A 14,296-nucleotide genomic window follows, 5' to 3' on the forward strand; every position below is an offset into this window, starting at 1 on the left:
TACAAATCAGGACACTATTGAGTATCTTAGAAACAATACTTGACTACAATACCAAGCAAGAGGGCCGCGCCATCGTTTTCTCGGTCCCGTGAGATGGAAATCTCGGAGGTTTCTGTGGTAGACGCTTCTCTTGACGTGACTGCTTCATACTATCATATGGTAGGCGAGAGGTATATATACATAAACATACATACAAGAGATGATGACATCCATTTCACCTCCTCAATCAGAGTGGAGTGGTCGTTGTGGGGACTTCTCTTCTATCATAACCGTTTCACCGGGTATTGAATCCGAGGAAATCACTTCTATCGCATCATGGCTGAGTCCCAACTCAGCTCAAATACAAATCCTTTCAGTGATACATCAATGAAGCAAAAACAAAAGTAAAAGCCAAAAGAAAGGAAAACTCCGACCATGCATTCCGCGATACAACGCCTGTACGTGACCAGAAAGAAAAACACCAAGGTACCATGGCAAGCGTAGTATATACCAAGTCAGATCAAGAACATCAAGGAACTAATTCAGTCATCGTCCTCATTGTCCTTAGTTGACTTGTTCTTGGACTTTTCCGCGAGCTCCTTCTGCCAGATGTGGTTGGCCGCGTCCTTGTCCAAACCGGTAAAGAGCAAGTCGAATACCTCCGAGTACCAGCTCACTGCATGGCCTTCAATGCCTTCTTTGATGTTCTGAACAATCGTTAGCTCATGAAGTAAGAGTCGAAACAGAAAACAAATTACTCACCTCGGGCAGCTCCAGCCAATCCGACGTGTTGTCGGCGGGGAAGATGATCTTCGTGGCACCGGCACGACGAGCAGCAACGGTCTTCTCGCGCAAACCTCCAATACGCAAAACTTTGCCGGTCACTGTCAATTCTCCAGTCATAGCAATGGTCGGGTCGAGAGAGTGGTTCAGCGCCAAGGAGAGAAGGATGATGCCATTGTAATACCAGCAGATGGACCTGATTACTGTCAGCTGAATGTATGGGGAATAACGCAAAAATGTGACTTACCATCCTTGGGCACGGCACCCTCCGGACAATGCATGTGAAGCCTTGCCTTTTCGAAGATTTATTCTCCGGGAATTGCTTAGCCAACACCGACTTGGCGAAGGAGTACGCGATATGGGAAGACTCTTTCATCACATTTTGGAGATTGCCAGTGATTTCGATACCCGGTCGGGATTCGGAAGTCAAAGCGTTCTCCAAAATGGACTCAACATACAGCGCAGCGCCTCCCATACTAGTCCAAGCAAGGCCCATTGTAACGCCGGGTGGGAATGTTTCATACAGCCTATCGGATGTGAAAACCGGGGGTCCAACGTAATCAGTCAAGCTGTCCTTGCCAATGCTGAGCTGCACCCCCTCTGGAACTGTAAGAGCAACGCGAGGTGTTTCAGTCGTTGCTTTCTCTGGTTCAGTTGTGGCGTTAGCAGAGTCGGCAGTCTCGCTCTCCTTCTTCGACTCCTCCTGTGCAGCCTTGCCCTCATCGGTCAGAGCCTTCTCTTCGGCGAGCACGTCCTCTCCGAGGTCACGAACGATCTTAAAAGCAGCCTTGCGGTAAACTTTCTCAATTTGCTTCTTGAGATTCCGAACACCACTTTCACGACAGTAAGATTTGATAAGCTCCTCAATAGCTTCCTCTTTCAGAGTAACATCGACATCCTTCAAGCCCGTCAGTTCCCTAGCAGCTGGGGCTAGGTAGCGCTGAGCAATAGCCATCTTCTCATCCGCAACATATCCTGACAGCTCAATGAGCTCCATTCGATCGAGTAGAGGGCGGGGAATCGTATCAGTGACATTGGCCGTGCACACGAAGAGAACCTTGGAGAGATCCACTGGGACATCCATATAGTGGTCCAAAAAGGAGGAGTTCTGCTCCGGGTCAAGAAGCTCGAGGAGTGCAGAAGACGGATCCCCCTGGTGGCCGCGCCCGATCTTGTCTATTTCGTCAATCAAAATTAAAGGATTTTCCGTCTGGCATTTCTTGAGGGCTTGGATGATGCGTCCCGGAAGAGCACCCACATAGGTCCTACGGTGCCCCTTGATTTCTGCGACATCCGTCAAGCCACCAACGGAAAAGCGGTAATATTGCCTGTTCAGAGCCCGAGCGATTGACTTTCCAATACTAGTCTTTCCAACACCAGGTGGTCCCACAAGGCAAAGAATCTTGCCTTCAACGGTTCCACGAAGTTTTCCGACGGCAATGAACTCAAGAATACGGTCCTTGACATCCTTCAGGCCGTAGTGGTCTTCATCTAAAACGGATGTTGCGTGTTGGATGCCAAAGTTCTCAACACTCTTCTGGCCCCAGGGTATCTGGGTCAACCAGTCAAGATAGTTGCGGGTGACATTGAACTCCGAAGCAGCCGGTTCCAGATGAGCCAGCTTATTGAGTTCTTCGTCAAAGACCTTCTTGACAGCCTCTGGCATAGCAAGCTTCTCCGCCTTCTCTTTGAACTTTTCAACAAGCTTGTCCTTACCATCGGATTCGATACCTAACTCTCTCTTGATGCCCTTCATCTGCTCCATTAGCCAATACTCACGTTGGCGCTTTTGAATCTTAGCCTCCACATCTTTTGAGATCTTTGACTGAAGTTGCGCGTTCATTAACTCTTTCTTCAATACCACCAAGGCTTTAGGAAGTCTCTCCTCAATATCCATTATTTCGAGGACCTCTTGCATCTCCTGCAGTTCTCCGGCAGAAACAGCAGCTGCAAAGTCGGCCAACTTAGATGGCTCGTCACTCAAGTTTCCAGGGAATTGGTCGGTATAGAAGGCGGAAATCTGGTCGCGGAAAAGAGGATTCAGGCTGGCGATTTCTTTACAGACATTGACGATCTCACTGGTCACTGCACGAATAATGGCGCTCTTCTTGTCATAAGGTACCTCCGCCAGGTTCTCTACGTTAACCAAGCTGACTGGATACTTTCGCAAAAATGATGTAGGCTCGTAGTGATCCTTGGGTGCGAGCTCCTGAGTTCCCTCTTCGAAGCTGGCTACAACGTCACCCTGTTTTTCAGACGGCTTGTCTTCTGTAGCGGAAGCCTTCGCCGAATCACTGGGTGGCAACAAAGATGAGACCTTGATTCGTCGGTGAGGATAAAGCACAGCCGTCACGCCACTAGCTTCCCCACGAAGAGGATAAGCAGCAGTAATCTGAGCGAACACCCCAACATCGTATACATCATCAAGATTTTCGATCACATCTCCGTCAGCGTTCTCATCCTTGAACAAAAAAGCTCCCACATAAGGCTGCCCACGCTTCATCATGTCCTGGATAGCCATTGCCACATTTGGATCTCGGATAGTGATGGCTTTGTAAAAGCCCGGGAATAACGGGCGCTTCGCGATGGGAATGGCCATGACCTGAGGATAAACTTCAGGAACAGAAGGCTTCTGCAAAGCTTTGTCGCTGGAGCCCTTCTTGCCTTTCTTTCCACCATCTTCGTTGCCTCCGTTGTTTGCGCCACTAGGCTTGGAATCTGAGTCGCCACTGACAGGAATAGGAGACGGTTCATTGGAGTTTCCTTTGCCTTCAGCTACATTATTAGGCTTCTTTCCATCATCCTCCAATCCTCGTTGCTCCTTGTCCACCGTCTGCTTCTCTCTCCGTTTTGTAGATCCCGATGTCGGAGCTCCGGATTCTGTTGATGAGCCATGTTTCCCTGACTGATCGCTAACTTTGCGTCGAGGTTCAGAAGTGCGTTCAACATCCTTATCCTCGTTCTTGTCCTTCTGCTCTTTATGGTCCGGGTCTTCCTTGCCGTCTCCGGGTGGGGGTTTCTCTCTTCGGCGAATGGAGCTTGACGAGAAGGTGCGGGAGGGAGGGACGGAGCGGGAGAGGCGCGACGAAACTAGGATTGACCGGGCACTGGCATTGTATCTCGGTGAAGCGAGCAGAGGCCGAATAATCAATGGGCGCGGTGTCTGGTGGAGCGCAGCTCTCCAGGGGAGGGACTGGCCGCGGAGCATGCTATAGTTGTAGCTGCGAATACGGGAGAAGAAGAATAGGGATATAGGGAAGCTATAGTACAGGAATAAAACACAAGAATACAAATACTCACGGGAAGATTAAAAAAGAAAAAGGGATTCGGAGAAAAATGAGAAGCTTCAGGAGCAATGGTCGGACCAGCAGCTAGTTGAGGTACGAGTGATTGATTACCGAAGCAAGAAGCCTTTCATCATCATCGTCTCGGTACATCGTTTCTCCGGTCGGGAAACTTTTTCGAGCGGAACGACTCGAAGCTTCTAAGTTTCTCCATATCAGGAGGCGGCAAAACTCGGCTTAAAACGGTCACTGGCGTGCTCGGATTTTCCAAATCAACACCATTGATTTCAAATCACTCCCTTCTCCTCCTGGTCCAGTCTGTCCGTTGGGTTAATGCCCGTTCATTTCACAACATGAGCGCTACTTCCGCCGCAATGCCCAAGGCCGCGGCTATTCCCGCCCGTTTACTCCGGAGTACATCGCGGCAATATTCGAAGAGCCCAGCAACCAGCGTTCGGGCCTACCATGCCTCACCGACTTCATCAACTGACAAGCGGGTGCGATGTGGTGCAACTAATAAGAAGCAATCTGTGTTTTCCTCGTCAAGGGTAAGCTGCCTTTAAAACATGTGCATCATCGAGTCATGACTGATTTCACTTCTAACCTGTATAGATTTTCCATACTACTGCTCCCCTTGCCGCGGTCCCCGACCCATACAAAGTCTTAGGAGTCGATAAAAATGCATCCGCAGGCGATATCAAGAAAGCCTACTATGGAATGGCAAAGAAATACCACCCGGACACCAACAAGGAGCCAAATGCTAAGGAAAAGTTCGCGGAGGCCCAGACAGCTTACGAGTTACTTTCCGATCCCAAGAAGCGTGAGAACTACGATCGATTTGGCTCCGCAGCGTTCGACCAAAACGGTGGCTTCGATCCCAGCGCAGCCGGCGGTAACCCGTTCGCAGGTGCCGGTGGGTTCCACGGATTTGGCGGTGGCTTTGGAGGTGGTTTCCCTGGTGGTTTTGGAGGAGCAGATATCAATTTCGAGGATCTCTTCGGCGCATTCACAGGTGGCGCACGTCGTTCTGGTCGAGGCCGACGGGGACCGTTCCAAGAGATTCTGGTAGGCGAAGACATTGAAGTCCAGACCAACATTTCTTTCATGGAAGCCGCGAAAGGTACAACAAAAGATATCGTTATCACACCTTTGACTCCATGCGGTACATGTAGCGGCGACGGGCTTAAGAAAGGCGCCAAACGCACCCAGTGCCGTGTATGCAACGGCTCTGGAACCCGTGTGCACTTTATGCAGGGAGGCTTCCAGGTGGCAGCCACTTGTGATGCCTGTGGAGGTGTAGGCATGTCTGTCCCAAGGGGCTCGGAGTGTGGCTCCTGCAATGGCAACGGTGTGGTCAGGGGCAAAAAGACCGTACAGGTTGACATTCCAGGTGGTGTAGAGGATGGCATGCGCTTGCGCGTGAGCAACGAAGGAGATGCACCACCCACCGGAACATCTGCCGCACCCGGAGCCCGCACACAACGAGGCGACCTGTACGTGTCCATTCGGGTCGCTCCTGATCATAGATTCAGCCGTTCCGGTTCCGATATTCTCTATACGGCTCAGATTCCCCTCACGACTGCTCTTTTGGGTGGTGAAGTAACCGTGCCGACCCTTGATGGTGAAGTCAAGATTAAGGTTGGCACGGGTACTGGCACCGGCGACAAGGTCACACTTTCTGGAATGGGTATGAAGCGACTTGGTAGTCGTACGAGTCGCTTCAGCCCCACTGGTGATCTCAAGGTCGAGTTCAAGGTTGCCATGCCCAAGTACTTGACAGGTAACCAGCGGACTATCCTAGAAGTTCTTGCGGATGAGATGGGTGACAAGACGGCCAAGCGAGTCATGGACGTTGGAAAGGATAGGTGAGTTACGCGGGTTTGGACAGCATTTCCTGCTACTGGTACTGACGAACACACAGCCCACCGTCCGGAGGGGACGCTTCCGCAGGAGACTCCAAAAACGAAGGATTTCTCAAATCCGCTTGGCACAAACTCGTGAACAAGTGTGAGAACTCACCCGAAGAATCGAGCAAGAAGGACTCAGGCGACAGAAGCAAGAACGACGGCGAAAAGAAGTCGAACTGAAAGGAGTTCAAGTGACATACATAATCAAGGCTTCAATATACTACTTCCTTCAGGGTCATGTTATCACTACGTATTTGAATTTTTTGTCGCAATATCATAGCGCCGGCGAGATAAGGGGTTCACCATTTACGAGAGTTGGGAAATTTTTGTGTCTGCGTTCATTTCGACCGTTTGGGAGAAACGGTCGTGTGTCAATAGAGAGACCGGGACTGTATGTATCTATGTATGTATGTATAATTAGACCTTACGCACGAAAGACATTCTCTACTTCTTCTATATACTATATTCACGGGCATGCCATGTAAATCAGGCAAGGAAATTACTTCGGGCGGTTATTCAGCCATATTGGCGCCTGAGGAGTCGAAGGGCCACAGCGTCATTAAATTGTTAACTAAACCAAAGTCGTTGCCTTCCAACCTTTACCTGAGTTTCCAACCACCATCTTCTCAAACAACAATTTGCTCTGTCGTCCCGTCCAATTTCCCTCCATTTTCTTTTCTACGTATATTATCACCCGGTTCGGATATCTTCCCCCCCTTCCCCGGTGTCCCCACTACTCTTAGCTAACGACCCTCAGCTACGTTCCGCTAACCTTGTTGACCTCCTGCCTTCCTTTACCCCACAGCTCTCCATTGCCGATAATCCTCCCCTCCTCCCTTCCACTGCGCAAGCCCACCCAGCTATTCTTTCGCCCTCATACCCCCAGTTCGGCTCCGTTGTATTTTCTCCGTCTGTGGATGGGAGCTCCCGGCTCCTTCCGACCTACAAGATGGTTCAGTCGCCAATGATCTCATGTCCGCTGAAGCAGACCAACGAAATTGATTGGATCCAACCACTCAAGGACTACATACGCCAGACCTATGGTGAAGACCCCGAAAGATATGGCCAAGAATGCGCAACCCTCAACAGATTGCGCCAGGATATGAGAGGTGCAGGGAAAGATAGTGCGACAGGGCGCGACCTATTGTATCGGTATTATGGGCAGCTGGAGCTCCTCGATCTGAGGTTTCCTGTGGACGAAAATCACATTAAAATATCATTCACTTGGTATGTATTTGGTCATCCTTTCCGACCGCCCTCATTTTCTTGTTACTCAAACCTCTAACATAAATATCTCGTCATAGGTACGATGCTTTCACACATAAGCCCACCTCTCAATACTCCCTAGCTTTCGAGAAAGCCTCAATCATTTTCAACATATCCGCCGTCCTGTCCTGTCATGCTGCGAATCAGAACCGGGCGGAGGATTCGGGCCTGAAAACCGCCTATCACTCATTCCAGGCGGCCGCGGGGATGTTTACCTATATCAATGAGAACTTCCTACACGCACCGTCGACCGACCTGAACCGAGAGACTGTTAAGACTCTAATCAATATCACCCTAGCCCAGGGTCAAGAGGTCTTCCTCGAGAAACAAGTGGCCGACCAGAAGAAAGTCGGCTTCCTTGCAAAACTCGCCAGTCAATCAGCATATCTATACTCACAGGCAGTTGAGGGGATGCAAGAGTATGCGAAGGGTGTCTTTGAGAAGGTCTGGGTGGTTGTGGTTCAAGCTAAAGCGGCGCATATGGCTTCGGTGGCTTCTTATTACCAAGCCATGGCTGACAGTGAGAGCGGATCGCATGGGGTGGCCATCGCTAGGCTTCAGCTAGCCGAGAAGAACTCAACTGCTGCATTGAGTTGGGCAAAGTCCTTCCCATCATCCGTACCTCCCAATTCAAACCTGAGCGCCGAGTCGGGCTCTACTCTGTTGGACATCGTCAAATATCATCTTGCAACTGTACAGGCTAATCTCGTGACATTCACTAAGGACAATGATTTCATCTACCACCAGCCAGTTCCGAACGAAGCGGGCCTGTCGGCTGTTGCAAAGCTGCCTGCGGCGAAGGCCATCCCAGTCAGCGAGCTCTATCAGGGACAGGATATCCAGCGGATCATCGGGCCGGATATCTTTCAGAAACTCGTACCTATGTCTGTCACGGAGACAGCCAGTCTCTATGACGAGGAAAAGGCGAAGTTGATACGGGCGGAAACGGAGAAAGTTGAAACAGCAAATGGAGAAATGGCCGCGAGTTTGGACTACCTGAAGTTACCTGGAAGCTTGAACATTCTCAAGGGCGGGATGGACCAGGAGATGACAGTCGATGACGAGTTCCGACGATGGTGTCAAGATCTTGCGGGGCATCAATCTTTCACCAAAGCGTTTGATAGTTTGCAGGAGCGCAAATCGGAAACGCTGGCCCAGCTAGATCAATGCGCTAAGCAACTTGACCTGGAGGAAAGTGTTTGCGAAAAGATGCGCTCTAAGTACGGACCTGACTGGAGTCAGCAGCCTAGTGCAAGGCTAAATACTACACTACGCGGCGATGTTCGTACATATCGGGACACCGTCAATGAAGCCAGTGCCAGCGATTCTCAACTCCTCTCTACATTTCGACAGTATGAGTCGGACTTTGATGAGATGCGATCTGCGGGAGAAACAGACGAGGCCGATGTATTGTTCCAGCGGGCGATGATCAAGGCCGGGTCTAAGTTTGGCAAAGGCAAGAATGGCCACAGTAGCCCTTACGCGCCAACATCGGAAGTAAGCTTGATAGACGATGTTTACGATGAGGGAGGGCTTTCGGTGGCGGAACAGATTTCCATGGTTGAGTCCATTCTCAAGAAGTTGAACTTGCTCAAGCGAGAACGGTCCCAGGTCTTGAAAGACCTGAAAGAGAAGGTATGCATATGCCCAGAAGATTCAGTTCTCTCCAATGCTAATATTGTGCTTGAAGGTTCACACTGATGACATATCGAATGTGCTCATACTGAACAAGAAGTCCATTGCTGGGCAGGAGGCGCAGCTTTTCGAAGCTGAATTGGAGAAATTCCGCCCACACCAAAACCGGTTGCTACAAGCCAACCATAAGCAAGCCTCACTAATGAAAGAGCTCACTAAAATCTATGGCGACTTGCTTCAGGACAAGCGAGTGCGGGCCGAACAGTCGAAATATGAAACCATAACCCGCCAAAGAAATGCAGTCATGGCGCGGTATAAAAAGGTATACGATGCGTTCAATGGCCTGCTATCGGGAGTTAGACAAGCACAGACCTTTTATACCGAAATGGGCGACACAGTGGAGAGCCTGAGGAAGAATGTGGAAACTTTCATCAACAATCGGAGGTCTGAAGGCGCTCAGCTTTTAGGGCAAATCGAACGCGAGAAGGCGAGTAGTGCGACGGAACAGGAGGATCGTGAACGGGAAAAGCTCAGGCAGTTGATGGAACGTCTTTCCACTGAGCCTAAGCCGTCTTCTTCCTCGTCTTCAGGGGTTCCGACAAAGGTGAAGTCTCCTCCGCCTCCTGTGCAGACACCCAGCTATCCAGGTCCTGGCATATCCTCGCCGAAGATGTCGCCGCGTTATCCTCCTGTCGCAGGACAATCCCACGGACCCCCGCTCTCTCACTCTCCGGCACCGTATGGTCAATACACAAGCTCTGGGGCCGGCGTTTCATACGTGCCGGGCCAACCTTTCCAACAGGGGGCGGCAGCACCGCTCACTGAGAGCTATAACCCCATGGCGTATCCCTTCCCCGCCTCCGCCTCGCCTCCTCCAACCCAACAATATTTTTCGTCCACACCCACCCCATACAGCGGCTACTCCAATCCAACTCCACCCACTGCACCCTCGCAATTTATGCCTCAGGGGTACGTCCCGCCTCCCCCGCCACCGCGTCCCCAGCAAACCTCGTATGCCCCGTCCACGGGACCCTTCCCCTCTGGCCCTGGCGGATACGCCCAAAGCAGACCGTACGGCTCAAGTCAGCATCACAAGGTGCAGTCCCAATCCTCACAGTCGCAAGGCCAGCCCGCGTCAGCCGATCCTTGGGCGGGTCTCAACGCATGGAAATAAGCGGCGCTCATGCAACGGGTTGGATTATGAAGTATGATAGACTCATGGACTGGAAATTTGCATTCAGGCGTTACGTCTACTCTTTTTCGCTGATTATATGCGCTAATGCTGTATGTTTCAACTTTTGTGCTTTTGTTTTTATCTTCGCGGGACTCGTGCCCTGCGAGATATAGTTGAAATCTTGAAGCCCAATATATGTATGTATATACATAAATCATGATGAAGAAAAAATGCAGGCATGTACTTGATTGAAACGATATTATTAAGCGCAACAAATATCCTCCATTATATTCAGACACAGGGGGCCAGACTCGGCACACCGCGATAAAAGTACAGTGGAACCCAGAACTCCATTATAGTACATGATATTATGCATAACAAAGTAGATTAGAGACCTAGACCCAAACAGACGGAGTATCCCAACACCCAAGCAACAATATAAGTAGACCTGAGCAAATATCTGACAGATCCAAGGTATTAAGACAAGTCATGGGGCTGTATCGTCTTTCATAGGTCCGGGGAAGAGTAGTTCTGTATCAAAAAAGCATAAACATAAAGATAAAACAAGTAAGACCAAAAACGTAAACAATCTGCGCCAGTGGGTATCATGAGAAGAGGGGGTGCGAATGTGGCAGAAGACTCCGAAATCGTAGTATATCTTGTACAGAGTGACGTAGGCAGCGATCGCGGACCAAAAAACAAAAAAAAAAAAAAGTGGACAGCCAAGAGCCAGTCCCCGGCGAGATGTATGAGAAAATCCCAATAAAACACCAATGTATCGACCAATATTTTGGAAAGAAAAAGAAAAAAGAGTATAGGCGAAGAAAAGAATAAACAGAAGCGACTAAGGTTGAAACCTCAGACGAAACTGTCTTCCTCTGCCTTCTTCCCGAACTTTGTACAGAAACCGCGCAATGGCTTCTTGCTCCGCGAGACCGGCGCTATTGAAATGTTTGCGGACGGTGAATGCAAGGTGATTCTTGCTCACGCGATCCTGGCCGATAATATGGTTTAGGGCATTCTTTCCTTCCATTGCGCTTTGGTTCTTGTGGTTGTGTCCTGAGGAGCCTTTTGTGCCATTGATCTTGCTTGCGATGTGGGGGGATGGGGTTTTTTGTTGTTGGTGTGAGAGCCGTTTGTGTTCTGGCTTTGGCGAAGATGGGCCCGTTGGGCGGCGATGGAGGTAGGGGATAGAAGGCCGATTCCTTTGGAGAGGATGAGCTGGGAGTATTCGGTGGGATAGCGCTGGGTGAGGATATTTTGTAGGCGTGTCGGTAGGAGTGGAGGAATTCGAGAGGCATCTCGGACCAGGGGACCTGGGGCACGAGAATTAGACGTTAGCAATTTGAACAACAGCACAAGATTACTGTTTAGTATAAAGGATAGATGGACGGCAGTGATTTCGGGTGTTTGGCAAGAAAATAACTTACTTTGGGCTGATTGTCTGGCTGGTCGCCATCTCCCATGGGGGCGCTGGTGACATTGGCAACATTGGAGGAAATCTTGACATGGGAGGCAGAGTTCACTACCGTAGAGTTGTTTGCTGCCTTGCGACCTTTTCCAGCGCCAGTCTTCTGCTCTCTTGTAGTACTAGATGCTTCGGATCGAGAGTCATCGTGAACGGCTGTCGCACGCTGCCGCGGGGGAGCCATGATGACAGCAGAAAGGACACAAGAGCAGGCAAATGAGGGAAGGGGAAAGAGAGCCGAGCCGTTTGAAGGCCCGTGAAAGGAGGGCAGATTATATTAGAGGGTCCTAGCCTCAATTGTCAACAGAGCTGAGCAGTATCCAAGAAACGTTCATTGTAGGCTACTAGTGAAGCATGAAAAAGAAGAACTTTGGAGATTATCAGGAAAGCGGGAAGACGCGGCAGAATCCTCGAGGCGCGACGACATCATTTCTGCTTCCGGCAATATTGCCGACTATATAGCCGTACAACGCCAGTCGCGAAGAACTGAGCTGTTCTGGGAGACAGCTCCAGGGCCTGTGATACTTTGCTATATACTGCCTGTCCTGTGCATCGATTTGGTACAACACCTCCAAAGCACTCGAAGAAGCTGCGAATTGATTGGGAAGCGACTCCGCCCAGCGACGCTGGGTAGCCGACTGAAGCTAGAAGATAAGCGTAATGAGCGATAATGGTTTAGTATAGAGTATAAAACTGCCATCTGGCCATTGACTCCGCTGCCTAGATCACGACAGTTGTATAGGACCTAGAGAAGGATACCATTCTACTCAATTCGCGGGCCAGACCGTGACCAACCATATGGCCAACCTCGTTCCTCGATAGCTCACCATCGTGTCTGAGCTGGATAGTATACAGCAGTGGCCTGATGGTTTTTGTGGGGTCGACGAGCGCTGGGCACGATGCGGTTCAACTCGAATGAAATACCCAATTCAGTCGGATTGGACGTACGGTTACTTGATGTGCATAAGAGCTGCTTCGATATATATATGTAGGTATATGTATAGGGCACAAAATGGCCTCACGATGGTAGGTTCATGACCCCTAGTCAACGATGGCTGTCCCATCGTCCATCAGACTGTATGTCCAGATAATCGCATGATTAATGCACGTTGTCCACCCAGAGTCAGCATGCATAGCGCTGGGTGCCATAGCGCATACCGCAAGCCGAATTGGCAGGAGTTAAGCGTAGCTGTACATCAACGTCAAACCAAATGCTATGGATAGCCGATACACTAGGATTCTATCACAAGTTCTTCTCAATGCCGAGGGGTAGCAAGAGATGATACTTCACAGCTGAGACCAGAGCCGTTGAGGGCATTTACTTTCACGTGTCTCGACCAAGGCATGTGATTGAAGTGGTGGTCTTATCTTGCCCTAATAGACAGGGATCAGTCTAGGTCTCTGAGATAGTTCTATGGATTTACCCCAACAATATACAATGGGTCTGAGAAAGAAAAAATCCCAAAAAATTCCCACACCCCCAAAAAATAGACAATTGGGAATGTAACGCTAAACACAGATAACCATAAATCAACTTTTCTTAGCGTCAATGGAGAAGAAAAACTTTTCCACCCCATCCTCACCGCTATCCAACCGCACCGGGTCCTCAAGAAGAACGTCGAAACGGTAAAGAAACGAAGGAAGAAAAAGGTCCGCAGAGGAAAACTTTGTTACCCATTACACATCGGACTGTGTCCATGGTCAAATGCCGCGGGACAATGGCATAGTGGTGGGCAGCCACCCTAATTGATAATCTATATGGTAATGGAATAGGAAAGGGAAATGACAAAAGTTACACGATTACCCAAAGGAGCAAACCTAACCACTGGACAGATCTCAGGGCAAAGGCTGGAAAAGGAAGACCGCCATGTCCAGTCATTCGGCCTCAGACCACCACGGGATTCGGGACGGAGTCGGCAGAGGGCTAAAACTAGAGGAATTGAGTCGGGACGGAGATGCCGAGGGAAAATTGCCTCAGCGGGTGTACGAAAGAGCCTTGCGCCCAGAAGTCCGTCCAGTACTATGGAGTGACTGGGGACGGGTAGTTGAAAAATAAAAAATAAAAAATTTCCCTGCCACGGAGCACCTACTCAGTCCTGTACTAGTGTGGATGAGGGGGAGAAGAACTTTCACCGAGGAACCCTTTGGGGTCTGGAGAGGAGGGGAAAAAAATTCTTTAGTGACAGTCGCCAGCGGTCTATTAGGGTTCTTAGGTAAGGAAATTTCTCCGCAATCCGCTGAAAAAACTCCCCTTCGCAAGACGGTCCCCCAGAGGGAAGAAAGTCCGGCATTCCCCCGAAATCATCCGATGGACCGTATCACTCTTGCAGGTATTTTGCCTCCGGCTTTTGTTCGTGCGCGCAGTTCTGGACTTGTCAATCCTTTTTCTTTCTTTCTTTCTCCTTACCCCCCACCCCCTTCTTTGTCTGATTCTTCAAGTTTCAGTCGACCCCTTCACCCATGAGCAACTTAAACTTCACGACGTGGCATACGCTGTATGACAATTGTACATGAAATGTCCACAACACAATCCTATTGCTGGATGACACCTCTCGTTTTCGTGATCTGAATCTCTGGCTAGTACCGAAGCCTACCAGGCAGAGATCCAATCAGCTCAGTCAACCATCCTCCAGACGGGAGATTGTCATCTAGAAAGACGGCAGTGCGCGCCACTAAAGCAGGCCCATGTCTCGACTCCTGAATTAGCTGCAAATCATTTTTCGTGACGCAATCCGGCCATCTTCCGTTGGAAAATGTGGTCCCTTTTTTATTTCTATTTTATTTTATTTTCCTAGTTTAA

At 49.8% G+C, this 14,296-nt stretch overlaps 3 protein-coding genes across 3 annotated transcripts; 1 reads left to right on the top strand and 2 right to left on the bottom strand.

Moving 5' to 3' along the window:
• Positions 1 to 521: 521 nt before the first annotated feature.
• ANOM_005041 (putative mitochondrial serine protease Pim1) lies at positions 522 to 3,970 on the bottom strand (the record flags this gene model as incomplete). The annotated part of the gene is made up of 3 exons (XM_015550298.1): positions 522 to 686; positions 742 to 958; positions 1,023 to 3,970. 3 exons carry the CDS (start codon positions 3,968 to 3,970, stop codon positions 522 to 524), a joined length of 3,330 nt encoding a protein of 1,109 aa, XP_015407902.1.
• A 429-nt stretch (positions 3,971 to 4,399) lies between these two features.
• ANOM_005042 (uncharacterized protein) lies at positions 4,400 to 10,028 on the top strand (the record flags this gene model as incomplete). The annotated part of the gene is made up of 7 exons (XM_015550299.1): positions 4,400 to 4,594; positions 4,659 to 5,911; positions 5,968 to 6,051; positions 6,332 to 6,344; positions 6,711 to 7,180; positions 7,258 to 8,854; positions 8,910 to 10,028. 7 exons carry the CDS (start codon positions 4,400 to 4,402, stop codon positions 10,026 to 10,028), a joined length of 4,731 nt encoding a protein of 1,576 aa, XP_015407903.1.
• Positions 10,029 to 10,872: 844 nt separating this feature from the next.
• On the bottom strand, positions 10,873 to 11,680 carry ANOM_005043 (uncharacterized protein; the record flags this gene model as incomplete). Its single annotated transcript, XM_015550300.1, has 2 exons — positions 10,873 to 11,344; positions 11,421 to 11,680. 2 exons carry the CDS (start codon positions 11,678 to 11,680, stop codon positions 10,873 to 10,875), a joined length of 732 nt encoding a protein of 243 aa, XP_015407904.1.
• Between the last annotated feature and the right edge of the window lie 2,616 nt (positions 11,681 to 14,296).

This window comes from Aspergillus nomiae (assembly GCF_001204775.2).
Source record: "Aspergillus nomiae NRRL 13137 chromosome Unknown contig00096, whole genome shotgun sequence".
NCBI lineage: Eukaryota > Fungi > Ascomycota > Eurotiomycetes > Eurotiales > Aspergillaceae > Aspergillus > Aspergillus nomiae.